The following is a 21,155-nucleotide window of genomic DNA, read 5'->3' on the forward strand; positions in this document are numbered from 1 at the left end:
TCTGTCCTGTTCTTTGTATGTGAAGGGACATGGAGGATGACTGAGTACACTGGAGGGAACCAGAGGTTAACTCCAGTGTAGAGAGAAATAACTACGAGGAGCCACAGAACATTTTCTTTATTTTTATCTGCCGGCAACTGCCTGTGCGCGGGAAACCTGGCATGCATGCGCTCTGTGCGCTCGCCTCATTGGCGGGCACTTCTAGTGACATGACGGAGTTCTAGTGCTCCGTTAACGGTTTCCTTGCCAGGACACGGCATCTCCCCCTTTGGGCAAACAAAAAGTCTCTCACAGTTTCATTTCTTTCAAATCACTTTAATGAGGGTACAGGCCTTCGAGTACACCTGGTTGGCCTGGTCCGCCATTGCTCTAGCTGCCCTCTTGGCTCATCTTCCCCCCTGATCCAGGTACCCTTCATGTGACGCAGCAGTTTCTTCCTCCCCTTGATCTTCACGACTTTCATCTTTGTACAGTCTGATGTGAGAGATGTTTGGAATAACCACTCTTCTCAGGAATCAAGGAGTAATCATTGTTACATTCACATGCAATATCATCAGGTGTTCTGGATCAAATTTTGAAACTGACTTTCTATCTTGTTGTCTGCATACGAGCACCCTGTCACCTACTTGCAGGTCAGTGCTTTCTGCTCGCCACCTGCTATCGGTGTACTCCATCTCTTGTTTCCCTCGAGCATCTACATCTCTCGTCTGCTGCACGTGATCGCTCGGTTTTTCTGCAAAATGAGGCAGTCAGGTCCTTATTTTCCTCCCAAATAGTAGTTCAGTGGGGCATTTCCCTGTCGTGCCATGCAGCAAGTTCCTATAGTCCCTGAGCATGTTGCACACAGCCTGATTGAGTGACATTTCTCTTAACTCATTTTGCTGGAGAACCCTTTTCAAGCTGCCCATGAATCGCGCCACCATGCCATTGGCCTGGGGCCATAGTCGAGTAATTCTCCTGTGACAAATTCCCATGTATTGCATGAACGTTGCGAATTCCAGACTGCTGAAAGTTGGGCCATTGTCCGACTTTAGAACTTCTGGAATGCCCCACGCAGATGTTGTCCAGTACAAGTATGACAGTGCTGGCCGATGAGGACGAAATCACATACACCATGGGAAATCAAGAACACTCGTCCATGATGACCAGCCAGTACTTATTTTCCTCGAAGGGGCCAAAGGAGTCGATTGCCAGGTGGGTACATGGTTGTTCAGGTATTTCCAACATTACCAGAGGCTCTGGTCTGTTCAGTCTGGAGGTGCTCTGACAAAGGTGGCACGCATCGATGGTGCAATCCAGCCCCGGGAACCACATGGTGTCTATAATGTGTCTCTTTGTGGCCACTCCCCGTTGGCCCTTGTGTGCCAGATCAATTACTGCTTGTCGTAGATCCGAGGGAATGACTATTCGGTGCCCTCTCATGACAAGTCCATCCACCGATATTGACAGGTCTTCTCTTACATTCTTGAATGCACGCATATCCGCAGCAAGATGAGTTTCTAGTTCTTCACTGGTGCGGTCAGATCTCTCCATCTCCCAGATTGGATTAGTTCTTGTACCTTCAGTAGTGCGTCTGGCTGCGTGTGAATTCAGATGGTCTCAGATGCGATTGCCCTGGAAGGGCCATGGCATGTAAGGGAGTTGATGTATTCTTCCGCCAAGCTGTTGTCGGTGGACTCTCATGGCAGCGAGTGTCGCGACATGAAGTCTGCCGGGTTGAACTCATTCCCTGGCTTGTGAATGATCGTGAAATCCAAGTCATGCAGTCCCAGGCCCCATCTTTCAATCCGGGCAGGGGGCATCTTGCACTGAGAACTTCCACAGATGGTTACCAACGCATGATGATCCGTCGCAATCGTGAATGGCTTGACCAGCAGAAACATTTGGAAGTGTTTGCATGCCCAGACTACGGTCAGACCTTTTTCTGGTTTTGAGTACCTGGTTTCCATGTCTGAGAGGCTCTTGCTGGCATAGGCCACAACAGTCCGGGAGTTTTCCGTCCCGGCTGATGTTGCGCCACAAACGCTCCCTGGCCGGCTGGGCTGGCATCGATGCTCAGTTCAGTGCACAGGTTGCGATCAAAGTAGGCCATGTGTTCTGCTGATGCAATGTCATTCTTTATCAGTGTAAACACACCTTGGCAGTGTTGCGACCATTGGAATGGCCTGCCCTGTTTGGTGAGCTATCGGAGTAGCGCACTGGTGATTGCAAGGTCTAGGATGTATCGATCACAATAGCTGGCCATTCCCAGAAATTATCTAACTTCACTGACATCTTTGAGGGGTGAAATCGCTGAGATGGCAGCCACCTTGCTTGGATCCAGGCTCTTGCCCTCTTGGGATAAAACGTGTCCATAGAACCTGAGATGCGATTTGTGAAAGATGCATTTTTCACTGTTGAGCACCAACCCCTGCATCCACCAGTGCCGTGCACACGTGACGCAAGGTGTGGTCGTGCTGTGCCAACGTGGCCTCAAATATCAAGATTTTGTCGTTATAAATGAAACAGTTATTTACATGGCAAATCACTCTCCTCACACTCTCTTGAAATATCTGAGCAGCCGAGAAGATGCCGAAGCTGAATCTCTTGTACCTAAAGAGCCCAAACCATGTGGCGCATGTGGTTATATACCTGGATTGTTCATCTATCACAATCTGATGATATCTTTTGTTCAGATTGAGTTTTGAAAACACCTTTGCTCCATTTAGTAGGCTGATCATATCATCCAGGTGCATTCAGGGATGTCTCTCACGCCCTATTGCCTTGTTCGCATGGCGCATGTCGACACATATGCAGATCTGATTGGTGGACCCTCTTTTGGGAACAGCTACTATAGGGGCTACCCAAGGAGTGGGGCCATCAGCCAGTTCTATTATGTCATTGTTCAGTAGGCATTGCATCTCCTCCTCCAACAGTGGTTGCAGGTGTACAGGGATCCTCCTCGGGTGTTGAGCAACTGGTGGTACTGATTTGTGAGTGTCACTGGACTTCCCTTCAGGGACCCAATGCCTTCGAAAAGGGTCGGCAGCAGTTGTTTGACTGAGAATCTGGACTGCATGTTGTATGTCACTGCCGCTATCTCCATCTCGATGGCTGTAGGGTGACAAGTAGGTTGCTCCTGGGAACTTCTCCTTGAAGCACATGGGATTCAGCTTGCATACACTTCTCCTTGTATTGTAGTGAGGTGGAGAATTTGACATGGTTTTGCACCGGCCCTCTCGCGGTCCACTGGAAAACTTTCAGGTCAGATGGACGCAGCCGTAATGGGGACGCCATCTTACGGTATTCTGAATCACACATGATGTTCAGGGTGGTGCCAATATTAATGAGGAATTCGGCCTGATGATCTCCTACCAGCAAGTTGAGGTCACCTTCAGGTGGGGCTGTCATGCTGTTCATTGAGTACTCGTTGAATTGGTTTTCTGGGGGGTGAGAGTGAAGGAGACATCCCTGTTGCTTGTCTCACATGGCGTATGAGGTCTCACCTCGCACTGAGTCTCCCCTTGGGCCGTTGTCATGTGCGCTGAACTCTGGCTTGTATGGCATAGAGCTGTACCCCGGCGATCGTCCGAGCAGAGTGTTGCAGACTGTTGCCAGATGATTTTCCCTGTCGCACTTGGTGCAAGCACGACCAAATGCAGGACATGTCTTTCCTTCTTGATGGGGAAACGGGAGACCACATCTATAACATCTTCTGGATGACGCAGGTGCTCTGGACATGTGGCTGCTAGGGGGTCTCCCTCGGGTTGATGATGATATTTCATAGATTTGTTCTTTCCCAGGTACATTAGAAGTTTCAATTTGCGTTGTGCGTCTTACCTGGACTCTGTCCTGGCCATTTGCAATATGGTAGCCAGTGGGAGAGGCTCTCGAAGTAACTTTTTCCAGAATGACGATGATGACAAACACCCTCCTATGATTTGCAATCGAATGGCTTCTTCATTCGAGAAGGTGTGAAATTCATAGTGCGCGCTAACTTGAGAAAGCAGGTTGCGAAGGCGTCCATTGACTCACCCACTAGTTGGCACGTCATGTTGCAGAGGTGTCTCTCGTGGTCATTCTTGCATTGAGGGTCGAAGTACGCACTCAGCGCCTTTGTGAGGCCTGGGTAGGTCTTAACTTCCTCTGGAGGGAATGTGGGTATGAGGTCTTGTACCTCAACTCCAACTAAGTTCACTAGTAACCTTCTGGCAAATTTGTTGGGTGCAGTTTCATCGTGTGCGTGCAAGTAGTTTTCAAATCTTCTTATCCACTTCTCCGAGCGGGGTCCTGGGGCCTGCTGATCAGTCATGTTAAACGGCCCCGGTCGACAAAAGACTGCTGCACTGCGTGTATCATCTTCATTCAGTTTGCCTTCTGACATTGTGAAATGAGGTGGTCCTTGTGAAGGCCTTAGCGGCTCAGGTACCAGGTACCAGAACTGCATTTACTGGGATCCCAGCCTCGTCACCATTGTCCTGTCCTTTGTATATGAAGGGACATGGAGGATGGCTGGGTACACTGGAGGGAACCAGGGGTTAACTCCAGTGTAGAGAGAAATAATTATGAGGGGCCAGAGAACATTTCAACCTTCTTTATTTCTACCTGCCTGCAACTGTCTGCAAGCGGGAAACCTGGCGAGCGTTGCGCTCTGTGCGCTCGCCTCATTGGCGGGCACTTCTAGTGACATGACAGAGCTCTAGCGCTCCGTTAACTGTGTGCTTGTTAGGACACGACATCATCCTTGCATGCAATTTTAACACTTCACCAGCCAGGCGGAGAAGGAAAGAGAAAAAGCGATGCAAACTCGCGCCTAGAAACACTTGTGTGCAGGAGCTTTATAAATGACATATCTTCTTTTTTTATTTTATTTATTTTTTACATTTGTAGAGCGCGCTACAACCCGTGGGCATCGAGGCACTGTAAACGGAGCGTACGAATGCTTATTTAAGGATTACAAGAAGCCGCCCCACAAGTGGTCTTAGAAATACAGGTTACATATACATCGGTACAACAGTTAGCAAGGAAAACATACCGGTTACTTGGGATGCACCCAGAGAGCCTGCATGTTTACACGAAAAGCTTGGTTTTGATGGCCTTGCGAAAGGCACCATGAGATTCAATTTGCCTAAGGTATGGTGGGAGGGCGTTCCAGTGGGTGGCAGCCATGGTGGGGAAGCTGATACCTCCAGCAGGTCCTTTGTTCGTTTTGGGAACAGTAATCATGTTTGCATATGCTGTTCTGGCCGGCCTGACGATACAGGGTTTAGAGATCCTTTGGACTAGGGAGGGGCCATGTCATGAAGGTACTTATGCGTCAAGGCAAGAGTTTTGAAGATAATTCTTTCCTTGACTGGGAGACAGTGGACTGGTCTTCTGAGACCAGAGATATGGTCCCTGCGTGAAATGCCAGTGGCGGCCCTAAGGGCATTATTTTGAACCAGTTGCAGTTTAGCAAGGTTTTTGCCAGAGGTTCCTATGAGTAGGGCATTGCAGTAATCAAGCCTTGAACCAATTATTGCCCTGGCGATGGTGAGGCAATTCTGTTGGGAGAGGTAGGGTCTCACAGCATTAAGCAGTTTCACGTGATAGGCTGAGGAGGATGCTATGGCATTGACCTGCCTATCCATATTCAGGTTGGGATCCAAGTAGACACCGAGGGTTTTGACTGTTTGAGATACTGAGATGGGGATGTCATCAATGGTGAAGGATCTGTATTGCTTGTCCAGCCTGCTCAAGGTAGACGGGATCCAATCAACAGAAGTTCGGTTTTCTCAGTGTTGAGGCATAACCAGTTTTCTTCCATCCAGGATTGGATTGTATAGTATATAGAGTTGAGGGTGTTAAGGTCGGACATATAATCACCCGAGAGGGGGATGAGCACCTGGGTGTCATCAGCGTAGATAGTGTATGAGAAGCCCAGGGCGTCCAGGATTTTCAAAAGGGGCCTCATGAAGAGATTGTAGAGGGTGGGGGCAATGCAGGACCCCTGCGGGATTCCGCACTGGATGAGGCTTGGATTGGCAGAGGCTGAGTCAGAAAAAAACCCTAATTGCTCTTTCCTGTAGGAATGAGGTTATCTATTTACAGGCACTGGGGGAGAAGTTGGCTGCGGTGGCGAGATGGTGGCAAAGGGTCTTATGGTCCACCAAGTCCAAGGCAGCAGATAGGTCCAGAAGGAGAGGTAGTGCAGGTTTGCCTGCATCTCTATGGTCGTCCATCTGGTTTTTGAGGTCATGGAGGGCCGTTTCGGTACCATGTCGAGGCGCGAAGCCTAATTTCCGAAGACCAAGGAGGTGGCTGTCCTCCAGGAATTTTTGTACTTGACTTGCAGGTATACTGCTTTGTCCAAAATGTTTAGTAAGAAGGGGACAGTGGTGATGGGCCTGTAATTCCCAGGGAACGATGGGTCTAGGGCTTGTTTTTTAAGGAGCAGACGAACCCACACTTCTTTAAGACCAGCTGGGACATGGCCAGACTGGAAAGAGGCGTTAATGAAGGCAGTGATAAAGTGGGCAAGGGTGGGTGCACAGTCCTTGATGACCTGTGCTGGGCAGGCATCCCCTCTACAGTTATATGGCTTGATTGACCTAAGCAGGGCAATGACTTCATATCCTTAAATTCAAATAGGAGGGGTTGGTTGGTGTCAGTAGCTGGTAAGGGTGAGCTGTGGCTCTTGGTTATATTGGTAAGGTGGGCCAGGATCTTGGTGTGCAAGGTGTCCAATTTCTCGAGCATGGCCGATTGAATTTTGTTGCACCAAGCCTCGTCTTTAACAAGAGTGGGAGGAGCGGAGGTAGGTCATTCTCCCATTCGTCTCGTTCAAAAGTAAACGCTGCCTGCAAATATACTTTGCAGGCAGTGTTTACTAATGGATTCTTAAAGAAACCTCCTGGTTTTTAGCAGGTGCAAAACCGAAGCGGATTCATCAGGAATCCATTTGTTTTTATGACGGCATAAAATACTCATGCAGCCATTAGACAAAGCGCTAACACAAGGCGGAGGAGGGCAGCATGGCAGAGATGTTAACTCCGCCTCCCATTTATTCCTCCATTTGCTGCGCCGCCCCATTTAAAATGATGCTGTTTTTGCTCCGAGTTTTTGGGGGGAAATATAAATTGCATTCATTTTTTGTGCAATAAATTGAATTGAATGCATATAAATATGCTGTCTGGTACTTACGAAACAAACGCTTAACATCTACATTCAACATTGGCAGGAGGTACGCAATCCTTTGGATAGATCCGAGTTTAATAGTAGGCAACAAGCAAAAAGGAAGTTGGCTCATTTAATATTCTGCATACTAATAATGCATGATGTAGTGCTGTAAAACGAATCTAGATAAGAGAGAACAACAAACAAAGCAATATACTATTCGAATATGCTTCAATGCGAGTTGGTTTATAGCTCATAAGCAAAACCTTCATAGTATAATGAATGCTTTGGTGGTGCGATAGTGTCTGCGCCATACAATACCATGGCACTGCAGTCAGTGATCCATGCAGCCTTTCAACTCAGACTGAGGGAGGGGTTCTTATTGCAGGAGAATAGCACGACCACAGGCTAAGGAGAAGCCAAAGTTCATATAAGGACCCCTTCCGAGGTGTATTCCGCTATAAGCATATAGTGGCAATAACAATATAGGAATCATATTGTGGTGCTTTAATGAAAACGTTAGTTTAATAGTGAGTTAATTAAAGGTTGTTTTATTTTGTAGCATATAAATAACAGGGGTGTGTGTCTTTAGCAAGCTTTTTAATTATAAAGTTGACTGAACAGGATCCGTATTTAAAAGGAGCATGCCCTAGGTGCAATGTAAAAACAAGCATTGGCAATGCCAGTAGTTTGGATTTTTGTGTAGGCATAAGAAAGACATTTGCCCAGCACTGACATAGTGGTATTTACTGGCCATTGATGGTAGCAGGTTCAAATAACAGGGCATATTATAGCAATGCCTGGTAAAGGCCTAATGCTTATACACAAGCCAAAACCATTGGCTTTGCCAATGCTTGTTTTTCACAGGTCTTCAGAGAAGGACAAGCATAGTGCTTATAAGGATTAGCATGGCCACAGGCAGAGTAAATGTCTAAACACATACAAGCTTTGTGTCCCTCCTCATATGTAGTTTCTCCCTAGCGGTACTATATAGCAGTTTAGGCTTGGCCACCCGTCAGGGTCCATAGACACATTTTACAGGTGCACAGTATTGGGAGGTTTTTCTATAGGCGTTGGGTCTGTGGAGACCAACAAGATGTTGATAATGTATAGACCTTAACTCGGAATACAGACATTTGAAAGCTGCCCAAGCCAAGATGGAGGAAATGGGACCTTGGAGAGCAGATCCTAGCTGTTAGGACTTTCTAAAAACGGTCTTTTATAACAGAAGCTGAAGGAACAAGACCTGTCCTCAGAAGCTCTTGTATGATTTTTAAAGAAAGAAAACTTGAGGCAGATGTGCTTGGAGTGACTAGGATCTCAGGAGAAGGGGCAACGGGACAGACTCATGGTGGAAGCACAGCCATTTAAAGCTATAACTAATTGGGAAGTAATTAGGTTAAGGGTTAATGAGAGCTTCATTCCGGGGCACGTTTGCATTGTATATATGTTTGTTTGCAGAGTGCACTTCCAGTAAAAAGAACAGTAAAAGTATTTATATAGGTTTAATAATTTTCATAAAAAGTAACGCAAGAAAGAGGAAATAGATTTGAGTAAAACCGTAGATTTGTTGTGAAGAAACAGTGCCTGGAGTCAGTCTTTTGGTTAAAGACACGCAGCTGCAGAGATAAGCGTCGGTAGGTTTTAAGAGCGCAGTACAGACGGGTGTGCGAGAGCGCGTGTATGTTGTGGAGTCGTTGCTTATTAGGTTACCTCACCATTGGCTGGTTCGACAAGGACAAGTTAGGCAATGGCCGCGCACCCAAAACCGGAGATCGCGCGAGAGTTGAGTGGGAGTGGTGCGTGGCTCTCTAGCAGCGAGTGGAAAAGGAAGCAGGTATGGACTAAACGAAACTAAGATTTTAAGAATGACTGGCAAGGCTTGAAACAAGCTAAACATGATACATTAGTTTTAAAATAACTTTTGAGGTTGTGCAATAGAATGTAGGCATTACTGGAATAAATAGATGTCAAGAAATCACAAGAAAATTACTCCGTTAAGCTTTACCAGTCATTCAGAGATAAATATGATTTCTTTTCATGTTTGTGCTGAGAAGAGATAATTAACACAGCTCCTTGAATTATCACATGGACACATCCTCAAAGCATTTGCTGAGGAGACAGAGGTACATCAGGAGGTAGGGGGAGGGCAAGCGACGGGGAGAGAAGTTACAGGAGGAGGCTAGCCGTTTATGCTGTTTGTCTCTGACACGTATGCATTCTAAGTGAAGAAGAAGTCAAGCCTGTGTGTTTTTTTATTTTATCCACTTTCCCTTTGGGGTGGTCAGTATCCAAGAATGACTCTGAGGAAACAGGAAGCATTTTATCCATGTTTCAGTTTTCACTATGGGACATGCAATTGGATGTTCATTGCTAAGTTAAAGGCGCACTGAAAAAAAAGATTCTGCAGGAGGGGTGGTGTCTTGTTTTGCAGGCAGGAAATGTGAAGTAAAGATGGACATTTGTTCGTGAAGCCTGGACTCCAGGCTCAGTTACACTGTGTGTGCTGGATTGGTGACAAGGCTGCTGTTTACCCCAGAGTGGTTCATGGTTGTGTAGGCAAGTGTTAAATTGCTACGTTTTTATTTATTCTGATAGTGGGGATTAATTTCCTGTGTCCAGTTAATGCTTTCTGTTGTTTTCTTGTCTGCTTTTGAAGTTAGAATGCTCTGAAAGCAGTCAATAAACACATTTATTGACAGATTTTGAACATAAAGTCATTGACTGCTTACCGAGCAGTCTGGTTGGCTGAAAGGAGGTCAATAACGACTTCCATGTGCTGATAGTCTACACACACCAAAGAAATACTAATCACATTGCAAGAGGCATACAATGTTACAAAGCCAGCAATATGGGGTCTGAAGTCTGACAATCATGTGTTGGTGTAGTTTGGAGTCAATCAGCCTTGTACATCAATGATATATCGCCCTCGGACGACCTGCCTCAGAGATCCCGCCACTTTAGGTGGCCACCATTCTATGGTGGCTAGCACAAAGGCAGTAAACAGAACCTGGAGATTATCTTTGATTCCCCAATCACCTCCATCCCATGTGTGATTAAGGTAAAGTATGAATGCCAACCTATATTCCCATACACATAAGACAATGCTACCCCTTCTCTCATCTCCAGGAGCAATGTAGACCCTGCTTGAGTTATGGCAATACTATGTAGTCCGGGCTCAAAGAAAATGATAAAGTTGTTACAGCTGGTACAAAAAAATGCAGTGAGGAGGAGAGGCGGGGGTGGGGTGGGACTGAAAAGACAAGACCAAATCACAAGATGCTTCCAGAGCCCTGCATTGGCTCACAAATGAACACAGAACAATCTGGAAGCCTTGATGTGTGACCCACAGATTGCATTGGTCAGCAGCCCCAAATACCGACAAAATCTGATTGAGCGCCAGGTCCTCTAACATAAACAGCAGAATAAAGCTTTAATTGGTCAGCAATCAAGGTACAATATTAAAGAGGCAATATGGATGCCACATGCCCACATTTATGGGATAACGTTGCCCAGACCCAAGAGTGCAGCAAGGAAACAACGTTCTGGAAAGCACTGAAATTAGCCCTATGCTATCAAGCTTAAACAAGCGGTATCCATCAAGTGCGCCCATTTCAATGAACACATTATTTACTATTAGATCAGTGGACCGGCCACGTAATGGACATGTGCACCTGGAATGCGATTCCGAAATAGCCTGCATCCTCTTAATATTTCTCCTGACTTCGCTATTTCCCTTCTACTTGATGCATTCCCTCTCCATTACCCCTGCCCCTCCAACCAGGGCACTGTCAAGCAACGTGCACAGCAACGTGAATGGCCAATAAATACATATGAAGGCACAGACTGCATAATGATGCTTGCGTTCAACTCCATCATTAATGCATATGTAACTTCAAGTATCTCCCATGTGAAGCTGAAAAAAAAGCAAAGACAGACCTTTGGCGAAGTTGACTGCGAGTATCTCGTACGTGAAGCTGAAAAAAAGACAAAAAGGTAGACCCTGCCAAGGTCGGGTGCAGCTAAAAAAAATAAGAGGAATGGGTCTTTGGGACATGGGATAGCAGTGTAGTGTTCCTTCATGGTTACACAGATTACCTGACTCTGAATACACATAATGGCACCCTTTTCCTTTTTGACCCAGAAGGCCACAAATCAAAGCGCCAGCCACGCTACCCTCTTACTTGTTCCTCAAAGTCAATCTAATTTGACTTGAAAATACCAAACAGGCTTCTCAACCTTCAATTCATGGGATCCAACTTTGATTTTGAGCATCAGCCTGCTAGTTGAGGCCACAGCTGTACATTCTCCTAAATACTTACACTAATACTGTTTTGAGCATATTTATTTCATGAACTTTACCAGTACACTAAACACCGTTATAAAAGGGTCAATTTTTCAAATGCTTGAAGGTCCTCTAAGAACTGAAGAACGGCACCAAAATGAACAGAATGCCACTAAGATTATTTTTTTCTCACCTTAAGTCCGTCTTGATATTGTTCTGTCTTCTCCTTTATTATCTTTCTGTGTTCTTCAAAAATATCCTCCATCCTCCCATGCCACTGAAACGTATTGTTGTTCAAACGAATGTCTGACGGGGAGAAAACAGCATAATCGACCAAAAATGCCAGACGGTTTTTGGCATCTATTAGTTTGTTCTCCAATTCGACCATGTCGGTTTTTTCCACATTTATCACATATGCCTTAGAGGAAACAAAATGGAGGAATTAATGTTTACATTTTCATTGAACCATATCTTATCCCATTCCCTACCTATACAAGAGTTAAAATCTAAAGTTACTGTATTTGGTAGAGATCAATGCAACCACATGTAAATGGAAGTCAAGATACTTAGTGAAAGGTCTTGATATATTAGACATTAACTGTCACCTGAAAATAAATTAGCACAATAAAACAGTCCACGAAGGATTAGACTCACACATTTGATCCTCACATTACAACTTCAAAGTCTCTCCAAAAATACCTTAGTCTTTCTTTCTGGGCGTGGCGTTTGGTGACCAGGACTCCCCAGAATATGATACAACTTGGCACAGCCAATAAAGTGTTCATAGTGGCTACAGTTTCACACAGGGAGGGAAGTATTTCAGCTTTGGTCAGTCTTTATCTTTGCCAACGAGTGTGTTCATAAGGCTGGCATGAATATGCCTTTGCAAGTTCTTGGCAACTCCTGGGGTGCTTGCCTGAGCTTGCGTCTGCTTAGCTTAGTGAATGGAAGGCTTTCTGACCCTTAACCAGTCACATGCTCTCATTCTGTGTCAAAGCTCCTATGTCTGTCTTATAATTCTGGTGGCAGTGTGGTTGCCAAATGCCTTGATATTTGAAGGGAAGTTCCTATTTTCTAGCAAAACGCTACCCTCCTTCCTTCTATTGATTTTTTGACATGTAATACCACAAAACAAAGGCACTTTTTAGATATGTCCTTCAAAATATCCCTGTTTACCTCATAAGGGGTTTTTGACATGGAGCAACGCTCATTTCGTGGTTCATGTTCAAGCAAAGCTGTCAATGAGTTGTGACTCATGACCAGTCAGGTCACGGATCTACTTTTTTCACAGATAGGCCTGCAACATACCATCCCCTTGCCATTCCATGGTGTACTATTGCTCATGCAGTTGTAAAGCCTTTGTGGTGCTGCAGCGGCAGACCTATGCCGTGCATTGGTCTGCTGGTTATTGTTCCATGCACCTACATACAGCATCATTTCAAATCTTAAACCATACAACTGTCAGTCACACTCCACATGCCTTGCCTCACTTCCAAATCTACTCCCCAGAGACGAGCATCACCTGGCTCCCACACCTATTTTCAGTCCTAACACTGTAACACTCAACTCCTAGCACCATGCGTCCACAACTCATGCATGGATAGTGGGGCCTCCGGAAAGTTGGAGCAAAGGGTAGCTCAAATTATATCTGTATTACATATGTTTATGGGCAGTGGGGGCGGTTCATTTTTGCAGTGTTAAAAATTGAAATCTCTCATTGGCAGTTGCTTTTTCAAGGCATTAAAGATCTGGATTGCTGGGTTCATACATTGCAACGGTAATGCAATTTTGAAACAATAGTAATATACCTATTGCAATTCTTGGGGAGAGTTATCAGAATATATTTTAGCCTGAAAGGCTGTAGCAGATTTTCAACTATTGCTATATGCAGGAAAGCACTTTGGTAGCAGTTCACAGTTATTGTCAAGTTAGTTGTCAATAAATTACAAGTAAGCAATCACCCTGGCAAAAATAGATGTACTTCGAATCTGGAATCAGTAAAAACATGGAAGTCCCTTGCAACAACCTTATGGCCTACGTCAATGGCAAAATCAAAACAATCCTGGCAAAAATCGCCTGATTAACTTAACAGAAACTTCGAAATTCCCACGCCTGCAACCATGAGCGAATTCAGCCTTGTATCTGTGACGAAGGTAACAAAGATCCTTAAATCCCAGAAACAATATTGTTTGCCAAACTTGTGCAATTCCAATGTGCTACACATGTGCTTTCCAGTCCTCCCATTCATATCACAGACTTCTTTAAATAACTCCCTCAGGGAAGGATTTGTCATGCAGCAGCACAAACTGACTATCATCACCCTTCTACTGAAGAAAGCAAATGCCCATCCAGAAATCTAGTACACAACACAGGCCTCTATTCTCCCACGTGTGGTAAATGCCCTCAAATCCAATACCTCCGACCACCTCAGTGCCCACCTGGAACAATCTGATCTACTCAGTGACTGCAATCTGACATCTGCTCCCATTAATTTATAAAAAAACTGCCTCCCTAAATATCTGACTTGAGCTGTTAGGCACCAGAGAAGCTTGGAAAGAGCCTTGAGGTATTTCTGCTGCATCTAACACCAACCACACACTTTTCTATTGCTTTTAAATGAAACTGGATGTTAAATCACATACAATGTTTCCCGTCCTTCCACGCATTACACACCTACCAGATCAAATTATATTCCTTTCTTAATACCACCATTGGTTGCAGAATCCTATGGTTGTTAGCCTTGTTGTTTCAGTAACAGGATGCTGCCAATATCAGAACTATATGATACTGGATTTCATTTTAAGGGTAAATGTTTACAAACGTATGCTAAACTATGTGCCGTAGTTGGGTAAATTGTATGGGGATCTAAGGAGAAAAGGACAGGGTTGGGGAAAAGTAGGGGTATAGTGAACTCCCACCCCGTGTAGAATAGGTCAGAAAGGGAGAAAAGAATTGGTGACCTGTAGTCTGGACATGTGAGTTGGGATGCATGAGCTCGGGTCTCCCATAAACATACCCCAGTAACATCTACTATCCCACTCAATTAGCCATCAACATTGGGACCTCTTTCAACACTGAAGTAGAAGCTCTACAGTCTGGACATCATTTTCAACATCTCCCTCACATTCATCCTTCAAGTCAACAAAGTAACTGAATAAAACGTCTACTATATGTCCCTACGTTGCAGGGTCTTCACCTTGCAAATTCCACTCCTTGATACGGTGGGCAGTCATAATGTCGACAGTCAAAATGTCGACAGTCAAAATTTCGAAAAATAAATGTCGAAAAAAATAATGTTGACAAACAATAATGTCGACTTTTTTTCGATATTTTTTCGAAATTTTGTATTTATTGTATGAATAAATAAATAAATATATATATAACTAAGATGTGTTGAGTATGAGGGGTGGGCGGTGTGGGGGGGTGGCAGGGGGTCTTGGGTGAGAGGGGGTTGGGGGGGGACCCCCCCAATAGTAAATGATACTCTTTTTGGTTATTTATTTATTGAAAAAATAAATAAATAAATAAATATATAATTAGAATGTGTTGAGTATGAGGGGTGAGAGGGTGGTTGGGGTGGTGTGGGGGGTTGGCAGGGGGGTGTTGGGTGAGGGGAGGGTTGGGGGGGACCCCCCCAATAGTAAATGATACTCTTTTTGGTTATTTATTTATTGAAAAAATAAATAAATAAATATATAATTAGAATGTGTTGAGTATGAGGGGTGGTAGGGTGGTGGTGGGGGGTGGCAGGGGGGTGTTGGGTGAGGTGTTGATAGTTTTAAGTGACATTTTTTTGTCGACATTTTTTTTTCTAAAAAATGACTTTTTACATTATAAGTATAGGATGTCGACATTATTGTTTTCGAAAAAAAAATTTCGACATTTTTGTTTGTCGACTTTTTTTTTCGACATTATGACTATAAACCCCTTGATACAGTAACATTGTGCTTTGACTACTGTAAGACCACCTATGCAGGGTTCCCAGCTAAGAGGGCCGAAAAATACAAAAAGTCCTCTTCAACTTTGGCAAGTAAAAAATTATTGCATCGCTTCTGCCTGAAAAGCTGTGCACCCCCCAAAAAGTGATGACCAGAATTTAAAGTTAAACTTAGCGCAAAAAGCATTACACAGATGCACCCAAGGTTACATCGCCAGACTATTTCTTCCCTACAAACGATGTAATATGCTTAAGATTGGCAGCACAAAACATTCAAAGACTTCACACTGTGAAACAGAAGTGCTTTGGAGGTAGAAGTCTGCACCCTCAAAACTCCAACCTTCGTAACAAGAGACAGCGAGAGAGGGAGAAAGCATCAAAAAGCAAATGAATAGAAATAAATGAGACATGCAAAAGAAAAAAGAGGGGAGAAAGAAAGTGGGTGCGAAAATGAAATAGGTAAATAAAATGAGAAAAGGACGGGAAATGAAGAGGAGGCAGATGGAAGGGAGTTCGGAAAGGTGAGAAAGAGGGTCAGAAGAGGGTGAAATGAAAGAAAGCGAAAATGGGCGTGAAAAGGATGTGTGGTGTCATGGCTGAAGGCACAATGAAATACTCTACACCAAGTAATATAGTTTAAGGAATTTATTATAAACAAGAGAACATAATAGATTAGTGTTAAATGAGGTCATGTGGTGAAGGCGTAGAAGCACAAAACTAGCCAGGCTTCTCTTAGTACCATGTTCCTTAGTCCTTCCCTTTACCCCTTACACTGTACCTATCTGGCAGGAAAATAGTCACCTACAGTGTTTGGGATATTAAGTGTCCTGCAATTATTTATTTGCTGGATGTGATGTCTTTCTTGTCCTTAGTAGAGTGCATCAGGATACCACACTCCTCCTCCACACCTGTAAAAACTGGCATCACCACACCAGGTCATCTAAATGGAGGTATAGGTGTCAGCCTCTTAAGATTGTATTGGGCCATGGGGTTTTGAGGATTAACACCAAGCAGCCTTTGTAAATGCTGTCTGGAACTCCCCTGTGTGCTGCTCCTCCACTACAAGTGGTGCCTCTCTAAGACTTAGGATGTCAACCAACCCCATCTCTTACTGCCCTATTCCTTGTGTACCTCCTCCTTGCTATTTATCTCTTCCTCCTCTTTAACCCACATCCCCTTTCTCCTCTTCCTATTGACTCTTGTTCTTGCCCCTTTAACATTCCAGCATACTCTCTATTACCCGTCCACACCTTCTCTCTCTTGTTCTAGCTCCTCCTTACTTTCATTCTGACGTTAACTTTCTCTCACCACCCTCCTTAATACTTTTCTCTCCTCCTTCGCCTCCTCTCTTTGTTCTCATCCTCTCGCCCCCCCTCGATGCTTCTCATTTCTTCCTCTCTTTATGGTTGCAATTTCTCCCCTCCTCCTCCACACTCCTCTTCACCTTTGTTGCCTCTAGTCTTAACTTTCCACCTTCCTCCTTTAAACTTCTCTTTGCCATCTCCACAGCTGATCTTTCTTCAAAGAACATTTTATTAAAGTTTTTTCTATAGAAATAGAGGAAATAGAGGAAAAGTGGAAAGAAACAAATAGGCTAGAGTAATAACATATACAAGCCTATAGCCATGTTGTCCATTGTATTATTTAATCTAGAGCTAGTGGGTAGTTTATAAGTAAACCAGGCTAGTGGTTTAGGTGCAGAAAGGAGATTATCTAGAAAATCACATATGTCTGCATAGACTTCTACGTACCCATTCTAGACATCCATAAACTGATCACATTGGTTCCCCTTTTGTATGCTACCCTCACAAAGGTCACGAGTTTTCCCATTTCTCCCAACCATTCCTCATCTTTTAGGCTGAATGTAGAGTTCTAATTCCATAGCACTATGTCTTTCTCAACTGATAATGCCTGAAATAATTACCTTCATGGTGATTCTGGCACTTTTAGTCCTTGCCCTCTCTCTTTCACAACTGGTTGGGCATACCTGCACCTCATGCTGGAGAGAAAACAGCTTCTCCAAAAGAGGATGTTTTCACTTTAAGCGTTTTGGAAGGGGCCGATAAGCACAAGCATCCTCCCACGCACCAGATGTGTCACCAGCTTCACCTCTCAAATCCGCCAGTTTTTTTTGTATTACGTATTTTGTCCGCAATCTGTTTTTTGGGTGCAAAAAAAGACTGAATACCATTTCCTGCAAGCCCACTGGCCTGCCAAGCCCTGCCCCAACATTGCACAGGAGTATGTGCAGGGGCTGACAGTCACGTCTCTAAAGAGGGAAGTCACAGGCATTATGGACAAGTATGTGTTTTGGGGGGGGCGGAAGAGAGAGGGATAGGGAGAGGGAGCGAGAGAGAGAGAGAGACTCTCGTGGTGGGGGCACAATATTTGTGGCAGGGAAGGAAGAGGACATAGGAGCAAAAAGGGTTTTGGAGGCGAACTCCCCCCCCCCCTGATTGAAAAAGGTTAGAGGCGGATTGGGGAGCAGCTTCCAAAAGGTGCTCCGGGGATGAAACCCAACGTAATTGTCAGAACCCCACACGTTGAAGGCTGCACAAAATCGACCTTAAGAAAGCAGCCATTTTCTCTGTGCAGCCTTCAACAGTCGACATTGTGACATAGAAACATATTTTCTATATTGGAGGTTGTGGCACAGCATTTGCGTAGAGGGAAAGGCAGGGCATTGTGAAGGAGGGGGAGCAAGGACTAAGAGTACCAAATCATCATGAAGGTAATGTTTTCATAATTCAGGGTCCTGCTCTCCCCTCCATCCTATTTGGTTTGTAGACCGAACACAGTAGACTAAATACTGGGTGGATGAAACCACATTTGCACACAGGTAAGGGCGCTCAGTCAGTTGGCTGGAACAGCGGACGAGAGAACTGTGATGGATCCAATGGAGTCATCACAGATTCCCCCATGTGGCCAGGGACGGCAGCGGCTACCTGATCATGACCCTGGGGTAAGTTTTATGAGGGACGATCACATGGGAGGAGACAACCACCAGCGAGATGTCATGGCTAAATTGGATGAGACCTGGTATCTCCCATCAGCCCATGGAAAAGACCCGCTGATATCCAATGCCCTAATGGCATATTGCCATGAATCTGTTCCCCCCCTTTTAGAGAAACCTTTTCCAAACACCCTTTAGGCCAAACTCCCATCCATGGTCTAAAAGGTTAAAGGTCCAGGAGTAACTTTTTCAGTTCTAAATTCCACTTCATATAGAACTTTTTTTTTCATATAGAACCATTGAGAGAGATTTTTCAAATACTATGCATCAGTTGACATCAATTCCCACAATCACCTAAAAATGTGGACGAGGAGGATGAAGGAAATAATGCTGAGCAGAAGGAGCCTCAAGCTCAATGAGCATGCTAGTTGTTTTTAGAAAGCGCTGATGGTAGAAACCCTCTGAGGCATGTGGAAGCTGGAGGCACAAGCCGGAGTGGTGGAGCAAAGAGGCTCGCCAGCAGAGAGGGAAAGCCATGTTGCACGAGCAGATTCCAGCCCCTCCCAAATGATTTAGACTGCGGAAATTATACTAATACACAGGAAACAAACACAAGCTGGTACAGCGATGTGAGGGGAGTCCTGTGGGCATAGCAGAGTAGTGTGGGGTGCACTGATAGTAGACATTTAGAGAGGGCTAAGGCACACTAAAAACAGCCCCATAGAGTGTTAGGTATACTGTGTAGATACACCACACAATTCACAAGTCCCCGCCCAATGACGAGAAGCATAGAAGTGTCACCATATACAAAGTTAGGCATGGGCCTTCGCAGGCCACGAGAGAGAGAGAGAGAGAGACACACACACACACACACACACACACACAAATGTGAACGGCCTAATACGAGTAGGGCTGCCGTGGGAGCCAGGGAAGATGTATTGCGCTGCCAATACACAAGTTGAGATTTTGGACACCAGGGCCCCCCAGGATAATGGCCATCACATTTGAACTACCAGATCTCTACCAGATGTCTGTGACCAAACCACCTAAAATCCTTCACAAATTAGACTGATTAGTGGGACCTGCAGGAGAACCAGACCTGCCCGGTCCCCCGAGAGGAGTGGCTAAGGGAGGAGCAGAGGACAACTTGGCCTGTGATTTGTACCAGGGAGATCAAAGGGTGATGCCAACGCATAGAAAGATGGCGACAGGGAGGGATGGTGGGGGGGCGTCTGTGTGTCTGGAATGAGAAAAGTGTTGCTTTATGTGCAAGGGCCAGACTGACCTCAAAGTTATCCACTGAGCTCATGTTGACAGCCAGGAGCACATCACGTGATTAGGTCTCAAGGTAGGTCAGCGATTTCAGTAACCTAACCAATCTCCTAACAGCAACCCAAGGTGAAGAGACCAAAACCCACGTGTGAAGAAGTTGGAGTCAAAGATGATGTGGCCAATGAACTGGGGCTTCATATGTAATCAGTAGTATGTATATAGGTGGTAGCCAATGAGGGTGGGAGATGAACACTACATATCGTATGTGTCAAAGATGATGATTTTTGCAGTTATAATGTGCTGTTTGCTTTGAAGAAGAGAGAGAGCTCTGTAGCAGTGGACTTATAATGAATACCCTGTCACCATTTCCTTTTTTGTATGCAAATAAAGCTCTTGTTCGTCTCACAAAAAGGTGCACCGTAGATAACCGTCGTGCCAGAAGACAGGAATCTGTTTGTTATGTTCTCCACTTTCCCTTTCCCTTGGGAAAGTTAGGATTTCAGCTGTGTTAAAAAATCAGTTGTTGACCAGGCACTCAAAAGGGTCTGTGGGGTTCAGCGGCTCCTGCGGACAAGAAGCTTCAGGACTTGACAGTACCTCCTGCCCCAGTGTCCCCCACAGAATCACGCCAGTCTCCTCTGCTAGGGTGTTTCCCCACACGTGCTGCGTCAGGATACACAAATCCTACTTACGTCCCTCTGTCCGCTACGGCGCCCCCACGACCCGCAACGGCCCGGTATCAGAACCTCCCCAATCTTATAGCGTCTGCAGCTGGGAGGGCTATAGCACAAGAAGAAACAGATAAGAAGCCACAGAAGGAGTTAAAAGAAGCATTGAGAAAGGCAGAGGAAGAACTAGCAAGGTTAAAGATAGATAGGAGAGATGGACAGCAAGCGCCTGTTAGGACTGACAAATGGAGAACGGGAGACATTTTGTTTAGAACTGATAGTACTGCGATTAAGGATGTGCACATAGAGAAAGAGAGGGAGGAGAGAAGGAGAAGGCGGGCAGATAGTTTGGATTATGTGACAGGACGGTCTGATGAGGATTATGAATGGACGCAAGCAGGAGATGAGAGTTTGTGCGGACCTAGGTTAAGGAATAGGTACGGGCGTATGAAAAGAATGCAGATGGGGAAGAAGCAAGTGACCATGATAGTGGAGGTGCAGTTTTCATTATTGCATAAGGAGTCGGGCAGGGCCGGGTACATACCATGGACCCATGTCCCATCTCTCACCGCTGGAGCAGATAAGTGGCTATATGCCTTTGAGAAGCAGATGGCCGGAAATACTTTGGCAGTAGGAGATCTGAAATGTTTATTGGTTGTAATATTGGGGGATCAACAAGATGACATTTGGGTTGAAGCTGGGTATCCGGGAGTGAAGTTAGGGGACGATAGCCATGATGGAGCACATTTTAATGACATTAGACCCCAAGTAATGGTGGCGCTGCAGTGTGCATATCCAGATACTCCAAATCTTCAATAAATAATGGAGCGGACAATGCAGGATGATGAAAACCCAGCTCAGTAAATTTAGAAAATTCAGGAGATGTGGAGGGCAAAGACAGGAGAT

The 21,155-nt window shown here is 45.1% G+C and overlaps 1 protein-coding gene across 2 annotated transcripts in view; it reads right to left on the reverse strand.

Annotated features, from left to right (window-relative positions):
• DNAH7 (dynein axonemal heavy chain 7) overlaps positions 1-21,155 on the reverse strand; it is a 1,167,586-nt gene that overhangs the window by 900,899 nt on the left and 245,532 nt on the right. For both annotated transcript variants that reach the window (XM_069615701.1, XM_069615700.1), the window contains one exon: positions 11,613-11,837. In XM_069615701.1, the coding sequence (XP_069471802.1) occupies positions 11,613-11,837 (225 nt within the window). The remainder of the gene's footprint in view (positions 1-11,612; positions 11,838-21,155) is intronic.

Source organism: Ambystoma mexicanum, chromosome 9, assembly GCF_040938575.1.
Source record: "Ambystoma mexicanum isolate Mex_15411 chromosome 9, UKY_AmexF1_1, whole genome shotgun sequence".
Taxonomy (NCBI): domain Eukaryota; kingdom Metazoa; phylum Chordata; class Amphibia; order Caudata; family Ambystomatidae; genus Ambystoma; species Ambystoma mexicanum.